Source organism: Psammomys obesus, unplaced genomic scaffold, assembly GCF_907164565.1.
Source record: "Psammomys obesus unplaced genomic scaffold, mPsaObe1.curated_primary_1811, whole genome shotgun sequence".
Classification (NCBI taxonomy): Eukaryota; Metazoa; Chordata; class Mammalia; order Rodentia; family Muridae; genus Psammomys; species Psammomys obesus.
Window position 1 is genome coordinate 2,929,464 of NW_026592509.1, and position 24,510 is coordinate 2,953,973.

The 24,510-nt window shown below is 42.5% G+C and overlaps 2 protein-coding genes across 4 annotated transcripts in view; both read right to left on the reverse strand.

Moving 5' to 3' along the window:
- Positions 1–631: 631 nt before the first annotated feature.
- LOC129681585 (zinc finger protein 665-like) lies at positions 632–20,646 on the reverse strand. Of its 3 annotated transcripts, none has more exons than XM_055613589.1 (6): positions 20,561–20,646; positions 18,479–18,576; positions 17,941–18,041; positions 9,233–9,322; positions 5,378–5,504; positions 632–4,330 (listed from the first exon to the last, which is right to left on the reverse strand). In XM_055613589.1, exons 4-6 carry the CDS (start codon positions 9,260–9,262, stop codon positions 2,448–2,450), a joined length of 2,040 nt encoding a protein of 679 aa, XP_055469564.1. In that variant the 5' UTR covers positions 9,263–9,322; positions 17,941–18,041; positions 18,479–18,576; positions 20,561–20,646; the 3' UTR covers positions 632–2,447. The 3 variants fall into 3 exon arrangements, with proteins under 3 accessions (XP_055469564.1, XP_055469563.1, XP_055469562.1); XM_055613588.1 differs by lacking the exon at positions 20,561–20,646 and adding an exon at positions 19,327–19,437; XM_055613587.1 differs by lacking the exons at positions 9,233–9,322; positions 17,941–18,041; positions 18,479–18,576; positions 20,561–20,646 and adding an exon at positions 7,119–7,160.
- Positions 20,647–23,717: 3,071 nt separating this feature from the next.
- Positions 23,718–24,510, reverse strand: part of LOC129681571 (zinc finger protein 54-like) — a 30,241-nt gene continuing 29,448 nt past the window's right edge. The window contains exon 6 of the mRNA XM_055613569.1: positions 23,718–24,496. Coding sequence (XP_055469544.1) covers positions 23,862–24,496 — 635 coding nt within the window. The 3' untranslated portion in view covers positions 23,718–23,861. The remainder of the gene's footprint in view (positions 24,497–24,510) is intronic.

Here is a 24,510-nt window from a genome sequence, read left to right on the forward strand (position 1 = left end):
AGATAGCTAAAGATACAGAGAGAAGCCCTGTCTCAAAAAAACAAACAAACAAAAAATTTAATTACTCCAATGCAAACTATTCAGTAGTGTCATGAAGACAGATAACAAAAAGGTTAAGAGGAACCTTCATTCTGCATAAAATGTGATGAAGAGTTAATACTCTCAAAATTCTTAGTGATTTATTAGACATTGTTGGCCTTCCTGCTCAGATGGGAAGTGTCCTAGGAGGGACTCGGGAGCCCAGAACCACACAGCTCTGAGGTGGGACAGTGTCCCAATGGAAGGGCTTCCTGAGACACAGGGGCCCAGGAGCCACACAGCTCTGAGAGGAGGCCTCCTCAGCAAAGGCACTTCAGCTCGCAAGGGGAGGTATCCCCAGCTGAGCCCAGGAGCCTCAGTCCCCCTCCAGTTCTCTTCCCTTCTTCTCCTCATTGCTTCTTGGCTTCTTCCAGTGAGTCACACCAGGCAGCAAATCATATAAGGTTTCAGTGCTGTGGAAAGATTTAGAATGAAGGCATCCCAGTGCTTTCCCACGCCTTGTAAATGATCCTGTATTTCTCGTATGTTAATTAATACAAAGTGAGAGGTTCAGGTTGGAAACTAGCTCACATTTACTCACTGGATTGCCATGTAAAAACATTAAATACAGATGTTTTATTTATATTAAAAAATCACCTTACACAGAGTTGTGGAACATTTCAAAAACACAAGTGGTTTTTCAGAAAGTGTATTTTACAACAGGAGAAATGCTACTTTACTAAGATAGGGAAACCTATAGATATTATTCGCCATTTTCAAAGAAAGCAAAGGTGTGAGTTTCATAGTGTGCATTGTTCAATACAACTATCTAGACATTATCTAAGATTAGATTTTATTTTCCTCTGATATCTCTATTTTTCAACATAAATTTCATTGAGGACACCCAGATAGAAATCAGTTCCATGGATTTGCCTTTTTTTTTTTGAGAGAGAGATTTGTAAAATATATTTTTGAGATTCCCCTGCCTTTGTATGCTGAAGGTTATGACAGCCCCTTTCTCTTCCTGGTGTTCAGCATATTTACCTCAAATGTAAGTGTGTTCTTCCTTCTGCAAAATAAAGCTCATATCCACTTGTGTTACAGTAACAACGCTTGCTTAGGCCACTGATTCTTCATGGAACAAATGATATTAATGATGTCTTGCTGACAGACAGTAGATTCCTAGGAACAGCAGGCAGCAGGCTCTAATGGCTGCACCTGTAAGCTGCTAGGCTTTCAGAATCCTGCCCACACAAGGAAAACAACTCCAGCAGAGCGGAACAAACACTCAGCCACCATGTGTTCCAAATGATGGGGAAGAAAACTTCCTGGAGCCAGGGGGGTTCAAGACAGAATGCTGCTCTGGTGGCAACTGCTGTACCTTAAATAGTGAACCAATGAAGAAAACAATGTGGAAAAAGTGGTGAAAAAAAGAGTGGTCTTCGTGAGCACACAATGGCAGCATTCTCCCCGGCACCAGAACACTGTCACGGGCTAGTGTATTCCAAGAGGTCATCAAGCGGAGGGGCCTTGGTCTGTGCACCATCGGTCTGAAGAGGAGCTCTGACCCAGGAGAATCTAAATTTGCCATAAGAAGTCTATCTAGATGGTTGGCATTGCCAAATGGCTAGTGGCCAGTTACTAACTAACTTCATCACTCCTGCCTCAGATTCATCAGTGCTAAAGGCACCAACAATTGATACACATCATAAAAAATCTTCTGTAAGCAAGACAGCACAGATGTATCTGAGCGTAAAAGAAAAAAATAAAAGCAAAAAAACCTACCGTGTTTACATTTTAGCAAATTCCAATACTAGTATTACCAAAAATGTTAGTAAGAATAATTTCATATTTACTCAAACAGAAATATCCTTCTCCCCTCAAATGCGCGACAAATTCACTTACTCACTTGGTTTCCTCTCTGCAACACCCTGGTTTGTCTAATGTCTATTGCGTCTTAGTGTTTCTGTATGAATGAATCACTGTGCTTTTCCGTTGGACTGAACACTTCTCCAGCTTTCCTGGGTGCTGGATTTTCCCGCACTCTCTTTGGGATTTCCTGGCTGTGTTTGTGCATCTGTCACATCCACAGGTTATCTCTTCAACGCGTCTCCTTCTCTTGCTACTTGTAGGGGTTCGCTCCAGAATGACCATTTTGAAGGTGAATAAAAGATGAGTCATTATTAAAGCAGTTTCTTGGGTTTTCCTTCAGGATGAGTTTTCCGTTGTATCTACACTTTTAACACGAGGTAAAGGTGTTGGAAAAAGTCAATTCATTTCTTGGGCTCTCTAATGTAGAATGTTTAATGTATACGACCTGAGGATTTCACAACAGTGAACAGTCATGTAATTTCTTTCTGGTATGAGCTTTCTGACTACACGTGGCCCTTATGAATTACTTTAAACTCCTGGTATTCTCGATGATTTAATCATTCATTCAAAGCTCTCACACCTTTCTTACGTTCATGTTTCTCTCCAGTATGGACCCTGCTGTGCTTTGTGAGAAGAGAACGCTGGGTAAATGATTTGCCACATTCACCACATCTGTAAGGTTTCTCTCCCGTGTGAGTTCTGCAATGGGTTTTAAGGTTTGACAGCCAATAGAAGGACTTGCCACACTCTTCACATTTATAGGGTTTCACCCCAGCATGAATTTTCTGATGAGCTTTAAGACTGGAGCAGTGGGTAAACGATCTGTCGCATTCTCCACAACTGTAAGGCGTCTCTCCAGTGTGGATCCTGGAATGTCTTTTAAGGTTTGACAGCCAATGAAAGAACTTACCACAGTCTTTACAACTGTAAGGTTTCTCTCCAGTGTGGACTCTGTAATGTTCTTTAAGTCTTGACAACAGATAAAAGCATTTACCACAGTCCTTGCATGAGTAGGGTTTCTCTCCAGTGTGAATTTTCTGGTGTGTACTAAGAGCTGTACAATGGGCAAAGGATTTGTCACATTCCTTACACTTGTAAGGTTTCTCTCCTGTGTGGATTCTGTAATGGTTTTTAAGTTTTGACAGCTGAGAAAAGCTCTTTCCACATTGCTCACATTTGTGAGGTTTCTCTCCAGTGTGGGTTCTGCAGTGGCTCTTAAGGTGTGACAACACATAAAAGCATTTGCTGCACTCTTCACATTTGTAGGGCTTTTCATCGGTATGAATTTTCTGATGTCTTTTAAACGCTGAGCAGCAGGTAAAATATTTGTCACATTCCACGCATTGGCAGGATTTTTCTCCGGTATGGGTCCTCTGGTGGCTTTTAAGTCTTGATAACTGAGAAAATGATTTGTCGCATTCTCCACATCTGTAAGGGGTCTCTCCAGTGTGGATTCTGTAGTGGCTTTTAAGGCCTGACAGCCAGTGAAAGGACTCAGCACATTCTTTGCACTTATAAGGCTTCTCTCCAGTGTGGACTCTGTAATGTTCTTTAAGTGTTGACAACAGATAAAAGCCTTTACCGCAGTCCTGGCATTTGTGGGGTTTCTCCCTGGTATGAATTTTCTGATGTGTACTCAGACCTGTGCAGTGGGTAAAAGCTTTGCCACATTCCTTACATTTGAAAGGTTTCTCTCCTGTGTGGATTCTGTAATGGCTTTTAAGTCTTGACAGCCGAGAAAAGCACTTACCACATTGCTCACATTTGTGAGGTTTCTCTCCAGTGTGGGTTTTATAATGGCTCTTAAGTCTAGATAACTGAGAGAAGCCCTTATCACATTCACTGCATTTGTAAGGTTTCTCTCCAGTGTGGATTCTGCAGTGGGCTTTAAGGTGGGAAAACCACCTAAAGGACTTAGGACATTCTTTACATTTCCACGGTTTCTCTCCAGCATGAAGCCTACGATGTGTCCTGAGGCTTGAGCAGCTCTTGAAGCACTTCCCACAATTGTGTGCTCCCTCTCCACTATGGATTCTTTGCTGCACAAGTCTGTGTGTACAGCCCAAAAGTCTGTCACTTTCTGTACACTTGTGCTCTACCTTTATAGTGTGGAAACTCTGATTCAGACTAATGTTGGAACATAAACTTACATACGTGCCACAGTCCTTATATTTGAGCAGCTCTTCTCCAGTGTGCACACTTCTTGGTCTGTTTAGGGTTGAGGACTCAATGGCATCCCGGTGGTTACCACATGTGTCCTTGCTGCAGTTTTCTGCAGTGTCACCTGTGTTATAAGACGTACACTGGGAGGATTCACAAATCATTTCGCCATGCTCCTTATATCTGTAAAACTTCTCTTGGACGTTCACATGCTGGTGGACAATATGCTTTGGGTCTTGATCTGAGACCTTCTCCTTTTTACCGCACGTGTGATGGTTCTCTGGGAAATGAGCAGAATTAGGAATAATAGGGATTGACACATGATCAATAACAGATTCAATAGCCAATGTCAGCTTCAGTTCTCTCAGACAAGTAGTAATTATTTAGAATATTTAGTAGAGGCATTTCAGTAGCATTTTTGGTTGCCTAGAACCTCCATTTTGACCTCCATCACCCTGAGGGGATTGATAACAGAATTCTTATCCTTATCTAAACTGCACTACTTGCAGAAGGTGGGACAATTAAATGATGAAAAAAATAAAGAACTGTGGGAAAAGAGTTCTCTGAAGGATTATACTTAACATATTTTTCTCTTTTCAAATCTCCTTTTCCTTCCAGAAATAGTTGAAGAATAGTTTAATGTAATACTAAGATGAAAATATTCAGTTTACTAAGTGTATTGCAATGCATAGCTCTGTGCCACACACTTACATTTCTTTTAACATTAAGTGCTTTATTAGAATCTTGGTGGGGGAGGGGGGACCAGGCAGTGTTGGTGCACACCAGGAGGTGCTGGGAGGCAGAGGCAGGTGGATCTGCCTGGTCTGCAAAGCGAGTTGGCCAGCCAAGGCTTCATAGAGAAACTGTCTCAAAACAAACAAACAAAAATATACCCCCCAAAACCCAAACAAATAAACAATTACAAACAACTTGATAAGAGAGCTGGAGAGATGGGTTAGTAGCTAAGAGCACTTGTTTTGTTTTTTTCTTCCATATGACTTAAGGAAATTCCACAAGGAAGTTCAGTTTTCTTGTTATGAGAATTTTCCTAATTTCCTATGGTTTCTAGACAGCATCAGAGAACTTACACACCTATAAACCAGGTAAATACAAAAGATGAAATTCTGCAAGAAAAATGTTCTCACTCAGCCAGGCATGAGTACTAGCCTAGAATACTAGCACTCGGGAGGCAGAGGCAGGCCGATCGCTGTGAGTTGGAGGCCAGCCTGGTCTACAGAGCAAGCTCCTGGACAGCCAAGTCTACCCAGAGAAACCCTTTCTCAAACAAACAAACAAACAAACAAATAAACACAAACTTTGTCCTCACCCACAGAGACGAAGTTGATGTAATTCTCCAACATCACGTCAATGTACAGAGCCCTCTGAGCAGAGTCCAGGCATTCCCACTCCTCCTGGGAGAAATCTAGAACCACATCCCCAAACGTGAGCAGAGCCTGTAAGGGAAATTTAAGAGTTTTACCATGGGAAGTATGCTTTCCCAGATAAAAGAGGTATAAGGATGTAGGAACACTTTTGTGATATAGACGAGACAGGAAAATTATTCCTTAAGATGTTTTTTAGATGGGCCATAGATACAGCTTAGCAGTTAAAAGTACTGCTTGTTCTTCCACATGTCCTGGGTTTGGGTCCCAGGGCCTAGATGACATCTCATAACCACCCGTGGCTCCAGTTCCACATGATCCGTCACCCTCATCGGACCTCTGAGGACAACAGGCATGCAAGTAGTACATAGACTTACATGTAGGCAAAACCACCCATACATGTAAGATTAAAATAAAATTTAACTGTATGTTCTAACTTTGTGTGCTGTAGAGCAGTTTTCTCAAGAGTCTGAAACATCCTGTCCTGCAGAAAAACACCTCATTAAAACAGGAAGTAGACAACTCACAACAGTCCATAAACTGACCAAATCCATTCGGTCCCTCCCTCCCAAGAGTGTATGAACAGTCAAGACCCCTGAGGGCCACCCTGACAAGCCAAGCTGCAAAGAAGACTCTCAGCTGAGCACAGGTACCGGCAAGAAGCAGAGACCAGCCTAGCAGCCCCGGCGGAGCAGCCTGGAAGGGGTTGCGACCAAATGAGCCACCGGGGAAAAAACGCCATCCAACCTGCTGCGCTGCCGGCAAGCTGTGCAGCGTGCTCCGGGTTTCCAGGATCTGAGAGACGTCACCAAGCGGCGGCGGGCCTGGGCCTTGGTGACGCAGCTTTCTAAGTAATTTCTATTCCTTTAAGTAACCTCTCACTCACACTCCTATGAGAGACCCCCCCAAAAATTCACTGGTTCGCCACGCCGGTAGCATTTATACTCTGGTGTGTCGTGGGCTCCTTTCTGCTGAGTAGACTTGTACAAGTTGCGCGTAGGTATGACATCTCCCCAGCCTATCACACAACACTGAAAACAGGGTGACGCTGAAGAAACCCTGCCCGCTGCGGGGCTCCCTCCAAGACCCTGGAGACCCTATTTTCACAGGGAGATCCTTTATGAAGTGGGGAAGAAAAATAAAAGTACTTAAAAGTAAAACAACCTTAGTGGGGACGCTAAGGTTCAGGTTCAGTGCTGGACTTTTGTGTAACAGAGGAAGAGCTTGGAAGGCAGAATTCACAGGTAAATTTAAGGTCAAAGAGTTTTCCACAGTAAAGACTAACAACAGTCAATACTGACAATATTGCAAACATTATAACACATGAAATCATAGTCTGTGAGAACATTTTGCCTGAATGAACATTTTGCAACCATGAAATAAATTTAAAAAAAATGAGCATTAGCCATAGTTGATGCCATATAAAATTTTTTCCTAAATGTATATACAACCCAATACAGACAAATGATTTCAGAAGTTTAAAGACTTTCTGTGGATGGAATGAATGAATTAAATCAGGCAAAAATAGTCTAACTGTTCATTGCTTTTCAATTATGTTACTGCTCCTAAGAGGGGCTCAAAAGAAAACTTAAAAATTATAACTTCAAATTTTTAGTTTACGTAATGTATTTGAGCTCTACTGGCAGTTACATAGGCAAGTGCCATTTACAGGTTAAGAGCACTTACTGTTCTTGCAGAGGAAACCAGGTCAGTTCCCAGCATACACATGGCTGCTCATTACAGCCTGACTCTTGTTTCATGTGATCCAGAGCTCTCTTCTTGCCTCTATAGGCACCAGGCACAACCAGGCAGGCAGGCATTCATGTACATAAAATAAAAAATATTTCCAAAGAAAAAAATAAACCTGGGACAGATGTGGTGGTGCATGCCCTTAGTCCCGCCACTGAGGAGGCAGAGGTAGGCAGATCTCTGTGAGACCAGCCTGATCTACAGAGTTCTGTCCCGGGACAGCCAGGACTACACAGTGAAACTCTGTCTCGAAACAACATCCACCAACTCCAAATAAAAAAAAGTAAATTTGTCCATCACAGCAGTTTGTCCTAATGCTCCACCTATGAAAAACAGTAGCTCCACTGGGTGGTGGTGGCGGCACACGCCTTTAATACCAGTACTTGGGAGGTAGAGGCAGGAGGATCTCTGTGAGTTCTTGGCCAGCCTGACCTGCAGAGTGAGTTCCAGGACAACCAAGGCTACAAAGTGAAACCTTGTCTCAAGTAAAAAAAAAAAAAAAAAAAAAGACAGTAAAGTTAGCAAAAGAAAAAAAAGGGGGGGGAGGGTGATGGAAGAGCCAGCTTCCTCCACAGGAAGAGATCAGAGCAAAGAAATTAGGAAGAATCTTCATTTCTGCATGAAATGTGATGGCTCATGTACATTGCTCACTCAACACACTCAAGAAAAGTCTTACTGATATATTCCACATGGTGTCACAAAAACTCACCGTCAGGGGAGGCTACACCATGGATAGCTGTCTGAAAACACAAAAAGAACCAAGAGAAAATACTCATCTCTTAGTTTGGGAGATTACCGCTGAGCATTGGAATCAACTGAATGATGTGAGCAGAAACTCTCCGAGACAAATAGATGTCCAGTGTCAACAAACACAGGAACATCACCATTATGTGATATCCAGTGCCAAAACAGACAGACAAACCAGACTACAATCTGCACCTCCTCACAGAAACATCAGTTTCATGGCATGGTCAAGGCACCTATGCCTGCCATCTTCAGTACCCTCTACAGAGTTTAACTATTTAGCATTAGAATCCAGTTTAGGATCCAAATACCATGTCTTTGATTTAAAAAAAAAAAAAAAAATTACTAGCGAGTCTAGCAAGGAGTTCAAGGTGTTTGAATGTGCACCTTCATAAGCATAGTCCAAGAAAACTAACATCCCTCAAATGGAACCTACATGGCATGAGGCCTTCATAACTAACAGATAAGTGCACAAATCTATTCTACGTAGCAATTAAACAATATAGTTAGCCAAAAAAAAAAAAAACCCAAAACAATATAGTTGTTTGACTACCTGTCACAATAGAAACATAGGTCTTATTTTTATTGTGAATATTTACCCTCCCACAAAGAGTCTGGAGAGGGCTGAGTAGAGGGAAAGAAAAAAAAAAGGTGCCACATACAGTAGACATGCATTTAAAGAGTGAATCCTGACTATCAGAAGAAAAAGGAATGTTGTGGATATAAACATGTTTTCGTTTTGGTCCCAGGATTCAGAGAGTCCACGGCAGCAGACTATTTGCCTCATGCGGGCTCTGAGAGGGGCTCTTTGCCAGCTGCAGATAGTTTAAATCCGAGGACTATGAAGAGAGAATAAATGCCAGAGCCCAGAGAATGGAGAGGGGAGAAAGAGCAAGGCTGCTCCTGCTTCTCCCTTGCTGCTCCTAGTTTCTGTTGTGAAACAAGAAGATGGAGATATCCTGAAAGGAGGATTGGACTGGCTCCAACGAACCTGACCCTGACCAGCAGGAAGCTAAAAAAAAAAAAAAAAAAAAAACTGCTCCCCCTCTCCCACTAAGCCTTTCTCTCTCCTATGTGGTGTTGGGGTGTTGGAAGGGATTGGGGTGGAGTAGGGAGAAAGAAATATAAGAAACGTAAATAAAAGAGTTAAAAAAAAAAACTAATGCCAACAAAGGAATTCATGGGAAACAAATACTTCAGACAACATTATCAGAAGCAGAGAAAGAAAGGCTTGCAAGGTTTAAATATATAACAGTTCTCAAAACAAAACAAAACAAAACAAAAAACAAAGTGAAGATGATACTGACCTGGGATGCTCTTACTGAAGAAGTGGCCATTTCTTCCTGTTGCTCTGCTCTGAGTTTCTGTTTCAGGAACAATGACTGGACCTTCTTGCCCTTTCATATCAGGTATCAAAAATGCAAAACAAAAGCTAATGCTAAACTCTGTTAAGGAACATTGTCAAACCACATAAAAAGACCCCAAAACCAAAAAGTAACTGTCAACCATCTTACTGTAGCCAGAAAATTTCTCTGAAAATTGAGAGAGAAGTGCATTTGAAGATACTCATGAATTAACACATCTCATTCCACTCAAGTCACTGCAAATAATAGAGGCAAAATATACCCAGAACAGTGGAAAGAAATTATCCAGGAAAGTACAGGAAATAAAATATTTCATGTGAGGAGTAGAGGAGAGCTGGGGAGTAACCGACTCTGTCTATCCAACACATCAAACCAGAAAACTACGAATTATAACAAGGAAAGAACAAAAACACTACCTAGAATCCAAGCAGCCGTATCAAAAGTATGACAGGGAATAAAAATCATGTGATAAAAATCTCAGTAGCGCATGGAAATGTCATTGGACAAAGCTTAACAAAATTTGTGATAAAACTTCTAAGAGAACTAAGAATAAATGGAACCCAGCTCAACACAGTAAGAGGTATACGTCTCAATCCTAGGCCAACATTATAGCAGAAAGAAATAAATGGACAGTATCGCTTCAGAAGCTGTAACAAGAAAAGAATGCATGCACTCTGCAGTTTTACGTAATAAAGAATTATAAAAGCTAAGAAATTTGAAAAAAATACAAATAGTAAAGAATGATATGATTATAGACACAAAACTTCCAACAGACACCATCAGAAACTCTTACACTTGACAGATACTTCAAATAATATTGAAGAATACACAATTAAAATAGAAAAGTAATTCATTTTTTTAATGTACCAATAATGGGGTGTTGTGAATCAAAGTAGGAAAATAACCCATTCATAATAGCTCTAAAAAGACCAAGGAACAAGACAGTGGCGGCACACATCTTTAATCCCAGCATTTGGGAGGCAGCATTTGGGTGGATCTCTGAGTTTGAGGCCAGCCTGGTCTACAGGCTGAGTTCCAAGACAGCCAGGGCTACATACATGCACGCACACACAAGTAGCGTAAAATAAAGTTAATGAATATTTGTTTGAAAAGGCAGTCATCAGAAGAAAAAGCACAGAAGCCAACGCATCTGTGTATACACATTGTGCATTCTTTAATTTTTAAAGAATTATTGATTGATTGATTGATTGATTGATTGATTGTGTATGGATGTTTGCCCTGCATGTATAAATGTGCACCATGTGAAGGTTGGTGCCCACAGAGATCAGAGTGCATTTGATGCACTGTACCTAGAATTACAGACAACTGTGAACTATCATGTAGACTGTGGGAAACAAATCCAGGACCTCTGTAAGAACAAGTGTTTTGTGTTTTGTTCTTGCCTTTCACTGAAAATAGATTTTTTTTTTCTCCCATTGTCTTATTTAAGGTTTCCACTGCTGTGAAGAGACACCATGACCACGCCAGCTCTTATAAAGGAAAATGTTTAACTGGGGCTGGCTTACACATTCATAGGTTTAGTCCACTATCGTCACGGCGAGAAGCATGGCGGCGCGCAGGCGGACGTGGTGCTGGAGTTGGAGCTGAGAGTTCTACATCTTGATCCACAGGCTGCAGAAGGGGGCTGTGTGCCACACTGGGCATGGGTGAGCATAGGAGACCTCACAGCCCGCCCCACAGTGACTTCCAACACACCTACTCCAACAAGACCGCAACTCCTAACAGTGCCACTCCCTAAAGCCAAGCATTCACACACGTGGGTCTAGGGGCCATGCCATTCAAACCACCACGCCCACAGTACATTTGAATACAGTTTCCCCTCCACTCCATCCAGTCCCCCACTTCCCTTCCCATCCTGATCCGCTCCTTCCTGTCTCTCATCAGAAAACAAAAAGGTTCCTAAGAGATAATGAAAAAATAAAAACATAATGTAATAAAGGAAAGGGAAAACTAACACATCAGAATTAGATAAAACCAACAAAAGAAGACACAAGAAACAGAGACCCAGTAGTTCGAACACTCAGTAATCTCATAAAAACATTAAATTGTAAGCCATAATATTAATATACACCCAAAGGGCCTGTGAGGTAAAAATAGAGAAAAATATATAAGTAAAATAAAAATAAAAAATAATAAGATAAAATGAAAAAAAAAAAAAAAAAAAAGGAAAATCCCTGACATGACATTGTGAGAAAAGGAGGACCCTACAAAGATGTCACTGAGTTCTTTTCCTTTTTTGAGACACTTTCTCTGTGTATCCTTGTCTGTCCTGGAACTTGCACTGTAGACCAGGCTGGCCTCAAACTCAGAGATCCGCCTGCCTCTGCCTCCTGTGATCAAAGGCACACACCACCGTTGCCAGGCTGCCAGCCATTTTTTAAAAAGTATTTATCGGTTGGGAATTTAGCTCAGTGGTAGAGCACTTGCCTAGCAAGTGCAAGGCCCTGGGTTCAGTCCTCAGCTCTGGAAAAAAAAAAAAAAAAGTGTTTAACATCCTTAGCCATGAAGTAATTACACACTCAAAACCAACTGCTGCTCCTTCTTACCCTATGCAGAATGGCTAAAGTGGAGAAGGGGTCGCAGGGATGCACTTCCTCCTCCTCCAGAGGAAAAAGCGGGTGGCTCTCTGTGACTCGGTGCCAGCCTGGTATAAACAGTGAGTTCCTACACAGAGAGACTCTGTCTCAAAAAAACAACAAAGAGAAAGAAAAAAGACAACAAATGCAGTTGAAGAAATGGAAAAGTGGGATCCTCATTCATTCCTTAAGGAACTGTGAACCAGTAAAAAATTGTAGAAATCATTTTGGAATTTGCAAAACCCCAAATCTCAACCACTGTATTACCCACCATACCAAAAGTGAGACATATACACAGTTCTCAAGTCCTACTAAAAACACACACGGGTTTATTGCTACTCTAATCAAAGGAGATAAGAAGTGAACTCAGCCTAGATGCCCAGCAACAGAAAAGGAAACAAAATGAATTTACATGGTGGAATTTTATTTTGCTGCAAAAAAAAAATTACAATCATGATCTTTGAATTAAAATCAGAAATGTAGTTCCTAAAAAGAAGGGGGGGGGGAGCCTGCAAGTTTTCTACCATGTCCTGAGCCCATTCTTATGTACATCAGTGTGAAGGTGAGTCTTGGGCCAACGGTTCTCTCCCTTTAGGGAGTCACAATGCCAGGTACGCTGCATATTCGGTATTTACATTATGACTCATAAGAATAGCAAAATTACATTAATGAAGTAGCAACAAAATAATTTTATGATTGGGGTCACCACAACATGAGGGAACTATATTAAAGGGTTGCAGCATTAGGAAGTTTGAGAACCACTGCTCTAGATAGAACATCATGAGAGCAAAACGAGCTCTGGATGGATGTGGGGAATAAAGTGGCAGTAGTTAGGCTGGGAAAGAAAGCTCACACAAAGTTGCTCTTCAGGAATGAGCTGTATAGAGTGGCAGTAGTTAGGCTGGGAAAGAAAGCTGACACATAGTTGCTCTTCAGGAATGAGCTGTATAGAGTGGCAGTAGTTAGGCGGGGAAAGAAAGCTCACACAAAGTTGCTCTTCAGGAATGAGCTGTATAGAGTGGCAGTAGTTAGGCTGGGAAAGAAAGCTGACACATAGTTGCTCTTCAGGAATGAGCTGTATAGAGTGGCAGTAGTTAGGCTGGGAAAGAAAGGTGACACATAGTTGCTCTTCAGGAACAAGCTGTATAGAGGAAAGGGAAACAATGACACAGCCTTGAAACAGGAGACTATCACAAATGAACAATCCAGCACTGCATTCTTCATATGTCATTTATATGGCAAGAGTGCGGATTTTGTTGACACTGTCACAAGCTCACAGCTCAATAAAAGGACTGTTTCCAAACTGACAGAGAGCAAGAGAAGACTATGCACCCTGCACAAATGTAGAGAATCTTCTCCAATATGAACACAATCACAATCCCTGACCAGCCATTTCCTGAGAAAAGGCGGTTCTAAAATTTTCCATCATTGCACATTGCTGTGAGCTTATTCTAGACAGTAGAAAATACCTAGAAAATACAGTATCTGATTCTTTGATCACATTATTCGCCATGTGTAACCTGTCTCTTGGAGAACAGACACATGCAGTGGCTCCGTCTATCTGGCAAACATGTTTCTTCTCAATATGGCACACTTGCCATCAGATCTAGTTACAGTCAACCTCAGCGCCATCTAAGCAGCCCCCGCATTGCTCAGCCAGGTAAAGTGTACCTTTCCAACTTACTTCTCAAGATGGGACCTGTTCTCTATTTATTACTTGTGTTTGCACCTCTGTGTGAGACTATCTGTCACCTGCAACCCTTCTGAAACTACATGAAATTTGTTTATGGTTTAAAACATATATGGTTTAAGTGGAATGTCTGTGTGCTAAATTGCTTTAGGCAACGTCAAGGCAGACTCATTAAAGTGGAGAGCATGGCAGACCCATGTGATGGCTGTCAGGGAAAAGAGGAGGGAGGGGCATTGATAAGGTGCATCCTACTAAGGACTGCCCCTTAGAATGGCAGTCTAAGATCAATAATGGAACAAAGGCATTCCATGTTTATTCCCTGTGATTTGGAAAAATCTTTACTATTTTCCACAATACTGACATAACAGACATGTGCAAAGCTCTTAAATAATCACATGTAAACCAGAGTCTAGAAAGTGTTCAAAGGAATCAAAATAAATGAGACAGGTAAAATAAATCTCTAGAAATCAGCCATGGATACATGTGATTTACTTGAAGAATTAAAAAGATACTCAATGAGCTAATGCAGAAGAATGGCAGCTATGTGAACTTAAGAAATTCATACTACTAACAACAAAATCAAAACAGAAACAAGACAAAAGCAGATTGTAGTTCTGACATCTACAATACAGGGCGATAAGGTGAGAAATCCTCAAATCTGAAAAAGGAAACAGACATACTTCAAGATCTCCATTAAGAATTTACTGTTTTTAAACTAACAGAAGGGGGATATGATGAGCAGCAACGGAAATGGGTGGGATGGCTGTTCTTGGTTGTCAACCTGGCTACATCTGGAATTAACTAAAATCCAAGTGGCTGTGTACACATGAAAGAGATTTTTTTTTCTTAATCAAATCATTTGAAGTGGGAAGACCCAGGTTTCCCCCCTGAGACAGGTTTTCGTTGTGTAGCCCTGACTCTCTTGGAACTAGCTCTGTAGACCACTTCAAACACACAGAAAGCCACCAGCCTTTGCCCCTCAGTGCTGGGATTGAAGGTGTGTGCTACCACCACCCATTGAGGAGACCCACTCTTAATATGGATCTTTCCAGGTGGGAAGATCTACCTTTAACCTGGGCCACACCTTCTGCTGGCAGCCTACATAACTGACATGGAAAAAGAAGCTGTTCTCTTTTCCTGCTTGCCTTTGCTCCCACTGTCAAGTTCATTAGAGACTACTTCTCAAAGATTCCAGTGTATACAAGACAAGCTGAGACGCCCAGCCGTCTGAATTGAACAACTACTGGATTCTCATCTATTGGTTGGACGAGCTAGACCACAGCCCATAACCCACTCCAATAAAATCCCTTTCTATATCTACATGTAGATTCGCTTTTTCAGTTCTTTTCCTCTGCAGAACCCTGACCATACATAGGATGAGCCCCTCTACAGGCGGTCCCATGGGGTCAGAGAAATTCAGAGCAGCAACACAGAATTTGACGGCAGTGTAGAAATGAAGGTAAAAATGCAGCAACCTCAGAAGCTCCCAACTTGCAGCCAACTCTCCTCAGAGAGTATGCAGCGACCTTCAGGATCTTCTCGGCTCAACTGCAAACCACAGCACTGAAGTGGGCGTGGGACAGTGAGAATGGGAACGCACTCAATGTGTTTGCTTTCGATGCATTTCACATGTGATCAGCGTGGGAGACTACGGTGAGTGTGACTTAGGGCACAACTAACATGCAACCCGCAAGCCAACGTATTTTACTACTGCGGATGCCAAATCCTGTCTGGTGATCATAAACTTTTACAGCGAGAACACGTTCTTCCTACAACACACCTGATGATCAGTGGGGAGGTTGATGATCTGGGGACCTGCAGTTATAACACAGAATAAGAAAACCGTGGCACTTGGTACAACTCACTTTCCTCCCATAGCAGACTTCTCGGTAGATGGGATGAGTGAAAGCGTCTTCTTGTTTTAGAAATTCTTCCATAATTAGGGTGGATCCTCATAAAAGTCACTGTCGTGTTCCTAACTACACCATCAATATGATAAGCCTTGGGTCGGCACATTACAATGGGCACAGGAGTCTCTCCAGCTCTGGGCCCCAGGAACACAAACCACTTTATTTATCATCCGTAGGGATCATTTCTAATTCTGATATCATCATATCATATCATATATCATATCATATCATATCATATCATCTCACATGAGGTGTCAGCTGTCCTGTCACATATCCAGGCTCCACATTTCTTCCCACACTAGCAGTGTAAGTTCTTTCTTGCCCTGTTATCTCATCCATGCTGAGCACTGGACCACGATTCTCTTTGAGAACATCAAGTACTCTTAACTGCAGAGCTACGTCTCCAGCCTCTCATCTATACTGTTCCTTAATTAGCTATGATGAAGACTTAAATCATTGAACAACGAGACAGAATTCATGTGGCACTGCGAACAGCTTCTGAGAATGTCAGGGTGAATGTGAGGTCATGAAAGACACTCATACAGAAGTGGGTAACAAAGACATACAGAGAAGCTCTGGCAAGCAAGAAGCTCTGGCTGTAAAACACATTTGTCCATAATTGTGTGCTTAAGGGCTTACAAGCATAGAACAAGTCAATCTGAACTAAGACACAGGAAGCTATTAGAAAGGCCATGTGGAAATCAGTGTAGTGGAGACTAAATGAACAATGCCCAGGAGTCAATGCAACAGACCTGTTGCTGTGAAGAAGTAAAAGTACTGACAAAGCATTCTTAACTAACCTGATCTAAGAGAGCAAATCCCTGCAAGCTGGAAAGTAGGGCGGAACCACGGACACCCGTATTGCTTCATGAAGTGCTGCGGAAACTCATGCCAAATAAATTGGAAATGTAGAAGAAAAGGATGAGTTCCTAGAAACAATCTTCTCTGTCATAAAACTAGAATAGACCTTACACAGATAATGGGATTTAAGCATTAATAATTTCTTCTAAATATATTCCCAGACTAGAGAGATTCAGCACTAAATTCACTAAAGGAACAACATATCATTCAAGGCTGCTTTAGAACTTAATATGCCCCACCCCCAAAAAAAGAACTTAATACCCAAAGCAGATAAGGACAAGCATTTGCAAAGGAGAATCACAGACCAGTTATCAGTGTAGAAAAGAACACAGAGACTCTCTCTGAACTATGCAGAAGTGGAACTCAGGTTGACTGCATGCCAGGAACGCAAGTGTTTCAGAAACACATAATACAAAACAATCATCGTAAAACAGCAAATATCTACACTCAGTGAGAGAAGAAACATGAACAATCAACCCATAAAAAGCCTATAGCAAAATTCCACATTTGCCCATTATGAAAGCTCTTGAAGACACATACCTCAACACCATAAATACTAGAAGCCACAAACCTACACCCAACATTACACTCAGTGAGGAAAACTGGAATCGAGATTCCTCTCAGGACAGAGACAAGGATGTCCACTCCCTCCACCTCAACTCAACACCATGTATCAAGGGTTATCCAGACAAAGAAGGGGAGAGAAAAGCTTACAGGGGACAATACAAGAACGTCAAAAGCAAGTTACCCTATAAGGAAAAAAAGAGAATTCTGAAATTCAAAAACTTTGTATGTCTCATGAGAAAGCTCGGCTCTGATAACCGACTTAATAAACTATAAAATTCACACACTCACAAAATCACAATCCACAAAAATCAGCTAGTGTTTTACATAGCCAGAAGAAGCCGAGAAATCAGCAGACCACTCAGTGTCTAAAGTAATATCAAGGACTCCCTGACAGTAGCTGCCACACTCCCAAAAGGGGCTGTGTGGGTTGCTGGGGTAAAAGGCCATCACTGGCCATTCCCTGATGTGAACCCCGGGTGCTAAAATCCTTACCCACTGAGCAAGGTACGAACAGCGGTGTAACAGTAACATTTTGTGGTTGGATTTGGGGCCAGCTCCACAGAAGGAAATAGACAGAAAGGCTGGCCAAAAGCCTACAACTGGGAAGCAACGGGCCCTAGGAAAGAATGCACTTCTGACATTTTGTTACATGTTCAAATACTCAAACTGGCTTTCGGCTTGTTCTGTTCACATTCACAGCCTGGTACTGCTGTTAGCCTGGGCCAGAGAAACTTTGTTGACAACATAAAACAGTCATTTCCGAGATAGCGGGCTGTACAACCCGTGATGGGAAATCTACATTAATGGAAGAGGGGCGCCATCACTCACATTCAAAATTAAATCATTGTTCCTAGTATATAATTTTTACATAGAGACTCCTCTAACGCCTTCAACAGTATAATCCTGAGAAGACTATTCTCAGCAGAATTCTCCAGAATCATTTCTAGTGAAACAGAATGTAGCAAAACCGATTACATGTCCAGCTTTCCCTGTCACTTGAGCTCCTTTCCACCCCTTTGTCGATACCTTCTTCCTGCCCAGATCCTTTGCTACTGCTGCTTCTCTCTCCACCTCCCAGGGCTCTTTGACCTGCTCTGTGGATGAGGTCGGGCTGAACGGTGTGAGACCTGCATATGAGAAAAAGTTTCTTCAGGATTTCTAACACAAGTGCTGTGCTCAGCAGAAACAGAGAACATGAAATAGAGGATTCTACAAAGAATCCCCCAGCTGTCACACAGACAGCACTGAGGAAGCATTCTGAGTTTCCATTACTTGAATCCCACTTCTAATCACAGCTCGATCAAAATTCAAGGCAGGAATGGAGCTGCATCACTAGTGGTATTACACATTGCTGGGTATAGGATTTCATCACGTAACAAAAATGAAAAAAGCCTTACACCTTCCAAAAGGACAAACAGGAAGAACAGCTGAAATTTCATGAAGATTCTGTCTTTTCCCCTGAGCATTTCACTTTCCTCTGTGAGATGTGATGCTCATTCACACACAGAGCCATTTTCACAAGAACCCCGGGAGCGAAGGGAGGCCGCAAGAAAACTGTTCTCACCCACAGAAACTGGACTGCTGCAATTCCTCAACTTTTGATCCCAGTACAAAACCCTATGAGCAGGCTCCAGCCATGTCCCTCTTCACTGCGTGTCAACACTGAAAGAAAAAGCAACCATTTGGCTATGGTCAGAATGCGTTTCTCTACCAGAAGTTACATCCTAACTTTGCCCTAATACGCACCGTTTTCTAAGTGTGAAAACAGTGTGGCCTGGTATCCCCACTCTCAACATACGTACTGTACTTTTCTGTACTCTCAGGTGTGCCTTAAAACCTTAAGAACACATATTTTGTTATATTTACAACAGAATGTACGTATCTCAAATGGAAAACTGGTGTTGAGTAAAAATAAACTTTTTACTTAATAAAAATGTTTACTTAATAAATAAATGTTAAGAGTTACAACCATAACTCTATAGCTTGGTTAAAAAAAATCGACCTGATCAAAATTTGCAGTTATTCCTTACAGGACTGAGTTAACAAGCTCTAGACCGTCGAATCTTCATGTCCAATGCCACTCTCTTTAATAGGAAAGGGGTAGAGTAGGGGAGTTAGAAAGTATTTTGAATTTCAATGCCAAAAGTTTTGGTGTTTGCACAACAAAAAGAACCACGTTTGCAAACATCAACACACAAATTCAATTGGTCTAAGAGACACGTTTATGAGAATATCCTAGAAACCGCAGATGAATGGTAAAATTAGCATGTGCCCCATTTCATACGATCTCAAACTTATCTTCAAGGGCATTACCCTGTAACAAAATTGCGAGCGCGGAGAGTCTATGAGCAGCAGAAAAACTGACCAAACCCCTGATCCGGTCCCTCCCTGGTTCCCTGCAGCGACTCTGACCTGAGAGGCTCCAGGGCTGCTATCTCGCCACTGTATTGCTGACTGGTCTTCACATCCACCCGAGACCCCCGCTCGCGCCTGCCACCCGGAGCCGCACACACTTGGCCTGAGGTCCCTCCCTCCTGTAGTCCTTGGAACCGCCTTTGGTCCCGCCCATCACAGACAGTTCCGGTTACGTGAGCGCTGGGACCCTTCCTCTTCCTCCCACCCCCACCGGTTCAATTCATCGGTCCAACTGGGTTTTCCAGGCCTCCCCAGTCTGCTCTTTTTCCTCCTCACTCCTCTGATCTAGACCCGTGTCCCTTTGCCGTGGAGACCCATCCCTCACACTCTCTGGTTCATTCCCCCTTCCACACAGCTCCAGCTGTCAGGCTGCCTTGGACCGGCTCTGCACAACCTCCCCACATGCTTGCTGCCAGCCTAGACCTGGATCTAGTAAGACACTGCACCCCTACATCTGACCCCCACGGGGAGTTCTAAACCCCTCAGGTAAAATGTAGGCAGCCCGACACTTCCACTGGACTACCGGCCTCTGGGCTACAAACTTCATACTAAACAATAACAAGCTAAATTCAGAAGCCAGAGTCCCGTCGCCAACACACAGAAACGACAAGCCAAAGCCAAAGGCTGCGATTGTGACTTGGGGAGAGACATTTCAGAGCTAGGGTTTGGGAAAGAAACGTGTTTATCTAGAAGTATGCGAACAGCTAAGGGTTGGATTCCGCGCTACATGCTTTGACCAGTAGATGGTGGCCTTGTCGTTTTACTAACTCAAAAGTTTGTCGTCTGTGGCTCTTGATAAAGGTGCTCTGCGATAAAACATAGAAAGGTTCTTTTTAAAAATGCGATGGTGGGGGCTGGAGAGGTGGCTCAGAGGTTAACAGCACTGGCTGCTCTTCCAGAGGTCCTGAGTTCAAGTCCCAGCAACCACATGGTGGCTCACAACCATCTATAATGAGATCTGCCTTCTTCTGGCATGAAGGTGTACATGCAGACAGAACATTGTATACATAATAAGTAAATCTTTAAAAAAAAAAAATGCGATGGTGGACGGAGAGATTCTTGGCTTTTCCAAATGCCCTAAAACGCCAGTTCCACCATCCAGCGGTGTGGTTCTGGGAACACTGAGGATGAAGTGGTTAGAAAATAAGAGAAAGGGGGCAAGGGCCAAAACATGACCTTCTTTAGACCCCGTGCAACTACTGCAATCAGTAACCGACATTACTGTACTCACCTGCACTGGCCTCACGCAGGCCCACAACCAGTCTAGGAAAGGAAACGGTTCGCTTTACCTTTCAAATGTTAGCTGTGGACACATTTTAGGAGAATCGAAGCCTTCGGTTGGCAGGAAGTCCAGCCCCATTTTCTCCTCTGCCCAGTGATTGGCTATCAGCTGCTTTATTGGCACGTCCGAGGACAATTGGTGAGTAGTGTTTACACAGCTTTGAGACGAGAATTTCGCAGAACAAGGCTTGCAACCGGATAAGAGGGATACAGAAATCAGAATTTGAATTACACAGTGACCTGCTTCCTTCCAGCCGGCTTTCCAGCTGCACAGCTTCCCTGCGCTGGGCAGGTTCCAGGGCCACCGGGCTGCAGCTGCTGCCACCGCCAGGCTGGCTTTCCCGGGCTGCTCCGCCAAACACGTGCGGCTTAGGGGGAGTCCCTCAGGACTCCCACCCCCGCCCCACGCCGCCGTATCTACCGCACCCAGGTCTGCACCACGCAATTCCCTACAGTGCAGGCCCTGGAGCGCCGTCCGGGAATGGGTCCCTGCCCCACTCCCTGGGTCTCTTTCAACTGCTGTTCCAGTTGCCATTCATTCACTCCTCTAACCCCTCTCACTCTACACACTTCAACACCTACCTAACGGCCAGCCTCCTCCCAACCTCTGTTTCCTGGTTAGTGTTCCCACTGTGTCTCAAGCTCTGGCTGTCAAACTGCCGTGGACCCAGTCTTCACACCCTTCCCACAGAATGACAGGGTAGACCAGACCGCATCGGGTAGAAAGCTGCACCCAGATATCTGACAGCTACAGTGAATTCTGACCCCTTCAGACACAAGATAGGCATCCTAACCCTTGCCTTGACTGCCTACACCAAATAATAATGGGCTAAATCCAGAAGCCAGAGTCCCATCCCGAACACACAGACACGACAAGCCAAAATAAAATGCTACAATTGTGACTTGGGCAGAGACATTTCAAGAAATTGGATTTTTAACAAGAAATAGATGTCTCAAGAAGTGGATAGTCAGCCCAGGGCTGACCTCATCTCACACCGCACCTCTAGATGGTTGGGGGTCTTGTTCTTTTACTAACTCAGAAACAAGGGAGAAATGTTCTAATTATATAATAAATTAAAAATTAAAAATGTAAAACAAAGCAAGAAAAAAAATAAAACAAATGAACACACCACCACAACAAAGCCAAACTAAAATTAATCCAAACATAAAAATGTTATATACCCCTCAAGGAAATGCAAACTAGAGCTCCTTAAGCTTTCATGTGAGTCTAGCTACAATGTCAGCCATTTGGAATAGAAATGATGGCTAATGTTGGTATAAATGTGGGGAAAGGAAGTCATACATTGCTATGAGATCAAGAACAGAGAATCAACTTTTGTAACCACTCTAGATGCTCCCCACAGAAAAGGATAAATGAAAGAAAACTTCTGTGTGACCCGATTACAGCACTGATGTGTGACAGTATTCCTGTGTAAACTATGACAATCATCTACTTATCCCAGATAAAGAAACAAAGTCCAACTTGGTGAACCAATATGGTTGCTTTGTTAGGGGTGTTTTGTCTGCATGCATGTCTGTGTGCCACATGTGTTCCTAGTGTCTGCAGAGGCCAGAGGCCTTGGGTGCGCTGGAGCTGAGGTTACAGATTGTATGCCCATGTGAGGGTACTGGGAATCCAAAGTGAGTCTTCTGTAGAGCAGACAGTGCTCTTAACTGCTGGGATATCGCTAAATGACCAGTGAGATTTACTGGGTGACTTACAAGAGTGTGGGTGATGGGCTATTGATATAAGCACAAAAGACTCAAGGACAGCTGCCTCCTCCTGTAAGAGTGATGGCTACGGGGCTGGAAAACCGGGATCACTGCACAGCTTGCAGACAGCTCATCTGAGGGCGGAGGTGTGTCTTTCAAGCCACCCACTACCTCCTCCAGACAGCTCGTCTTGTCTAGTCTGGTCCAAGCAGCTCGACTCCTGCCTGCTTCATAGGTGGTCTGAGACCTTCTGTGCAGCTCAGCTTGTCTGATGGTGCCAGCAGTCCTTACTGATTGCATACACTTGAGGTAGGAGGGCACTAGCTCCCAACAAACACGTTTCCTCTCATGTTGGTCTTAGCTTCAAAGTTTCTGTTCTGTTTAAGAGAGACTGTATGTAGAAGATAGGAAGCTATCAATGAACCAGTAGAGGGGAGGTGCAGGAAGAAAGGCTGGATAGAATAAAGATATGAAATTAGAGGGTGAAACAAATACTTCCCATTTTTTCTTCAATAGTTCAAAGTGAATTTCCACATGCCCTCACAGATTTTTCTTGACCAGGCTGACCTTGAACTCACAACACCCACCTGCTTCTGCCTCCGGAGAGCTGGAATTAAAGGCATGTGCTGTCAAATCCAGCACCCTTGAGCATGCCTGTGATTCCACATGCAGTTTATCCATCTCTTTACATTTTTAACTTTTTTGCTACTTGAAAAGTTTGATTCTAGTATGAAAGATGAGACTTTATGAAAGCATTTTTTGTGTTTTCTCTCATGAATTTTCTTTTATGTCGGCAATTTCAGCACTTAGATAAAGGACTTTTCAAATTCTATTCATTTGGTGGGGGTTCTTTCCAGTGAAAAGCAAGACATGGCAATTGTATATATAGTAAAGTTACATGGTTTCTCAGAAGTATTAACTTTGTGATGAACAATTAGAGGTCTTTGTCACACTTTGAATTTTATTAAATTTTGTCCTTATTATGATTTTTTTTTTTTTTTTGAGACAGGGTATATGTTGTCTGGCTGTCCTGGAACCCACTATGCATACCAGAATGGCCTGGGATTCACAGAGATCTTGCCTCTGCCTACTGAGTGCTGAGGTTAAAGGCATGGAACACCTTGCTTGTAATTGTTATGAATTTCTGGATGTTGAACATGATGTTTTTATTACAACTTTCCCCAGGACCTAGAGAAAGGGCTTAGATAAAGTCACTATCTCCTCTTAAAGATAACTGGCATTCAAATCCCAACACAAATAATTGTCTATAATTCCAGGTTCAGGGGATCTCATAGGCCCTTCTGGCCTCCACAGGCACCAGGTACACATGTAGCGCAGTGATACAAGAGGGAAAGTACTCCCCAACAAACAAACAAAGAAAGCTTTTCACACAATTACATTGCGAACTTTTATTGTAACATAAACTGTCATATTTTCTGAGATTTAAAACTTCATTAAAAGCTTTTTACAAGTCTCTTCTTATGTTTCTATTATGTATATTGTTGAGATTTGCAAGCAGAAAGAATACCAGATAAATGTTATGTTACATTATTTACAACATTCTCTCCTGTATGAGCTCTCTGATGTCTTCTAAGATTTGAAAGGTGGATAAAGGATTTGTCACAGTCTTTGCATTTGTAAGGTTTCTCTCCAATATGAATCTTCTGGTGTGCTCTAAGGTAGGAACACCTAGTAAAAGATTTGTCACATTCGGTACATCTGTAAGGTTTCTCTCCAGTGTGAACTCTCTGATGTGTTCTAAGATTTGAATTATGAGTAAAGGATTTGTCACATTCTATACATTTGTAAGGTTTTTCTCCAGTATGAAGTTTCTGATGTCTTTTGAGATTCGAAATCTGGTTAAATGATACATCACAGTCTTGGCATTTGTAAGGTTTCTCTCCAGTATGAATTTTCTGATGTATTCTAAGACTAGAAATCCGGAGAAAGGATATATTACAGTTTTTGCATTGGTAAGGTTTCTCTCCAGTATGAATTTTCTGATGTGCTCTAAGATATGAGTACCTGGTAAAAGATTTGTCACATTCCTTACAAATATAAGGTCTCTCTCCAGTGTGAACTCTCTGATGTGTTTTAAGATGTGAGTCTTGGGTAAAGGATTTGCCACATTCTGTACATTTGTAAGGTTTCTCTCCAGTATGAATTTTCTGATGTTTTCTCAGAGCT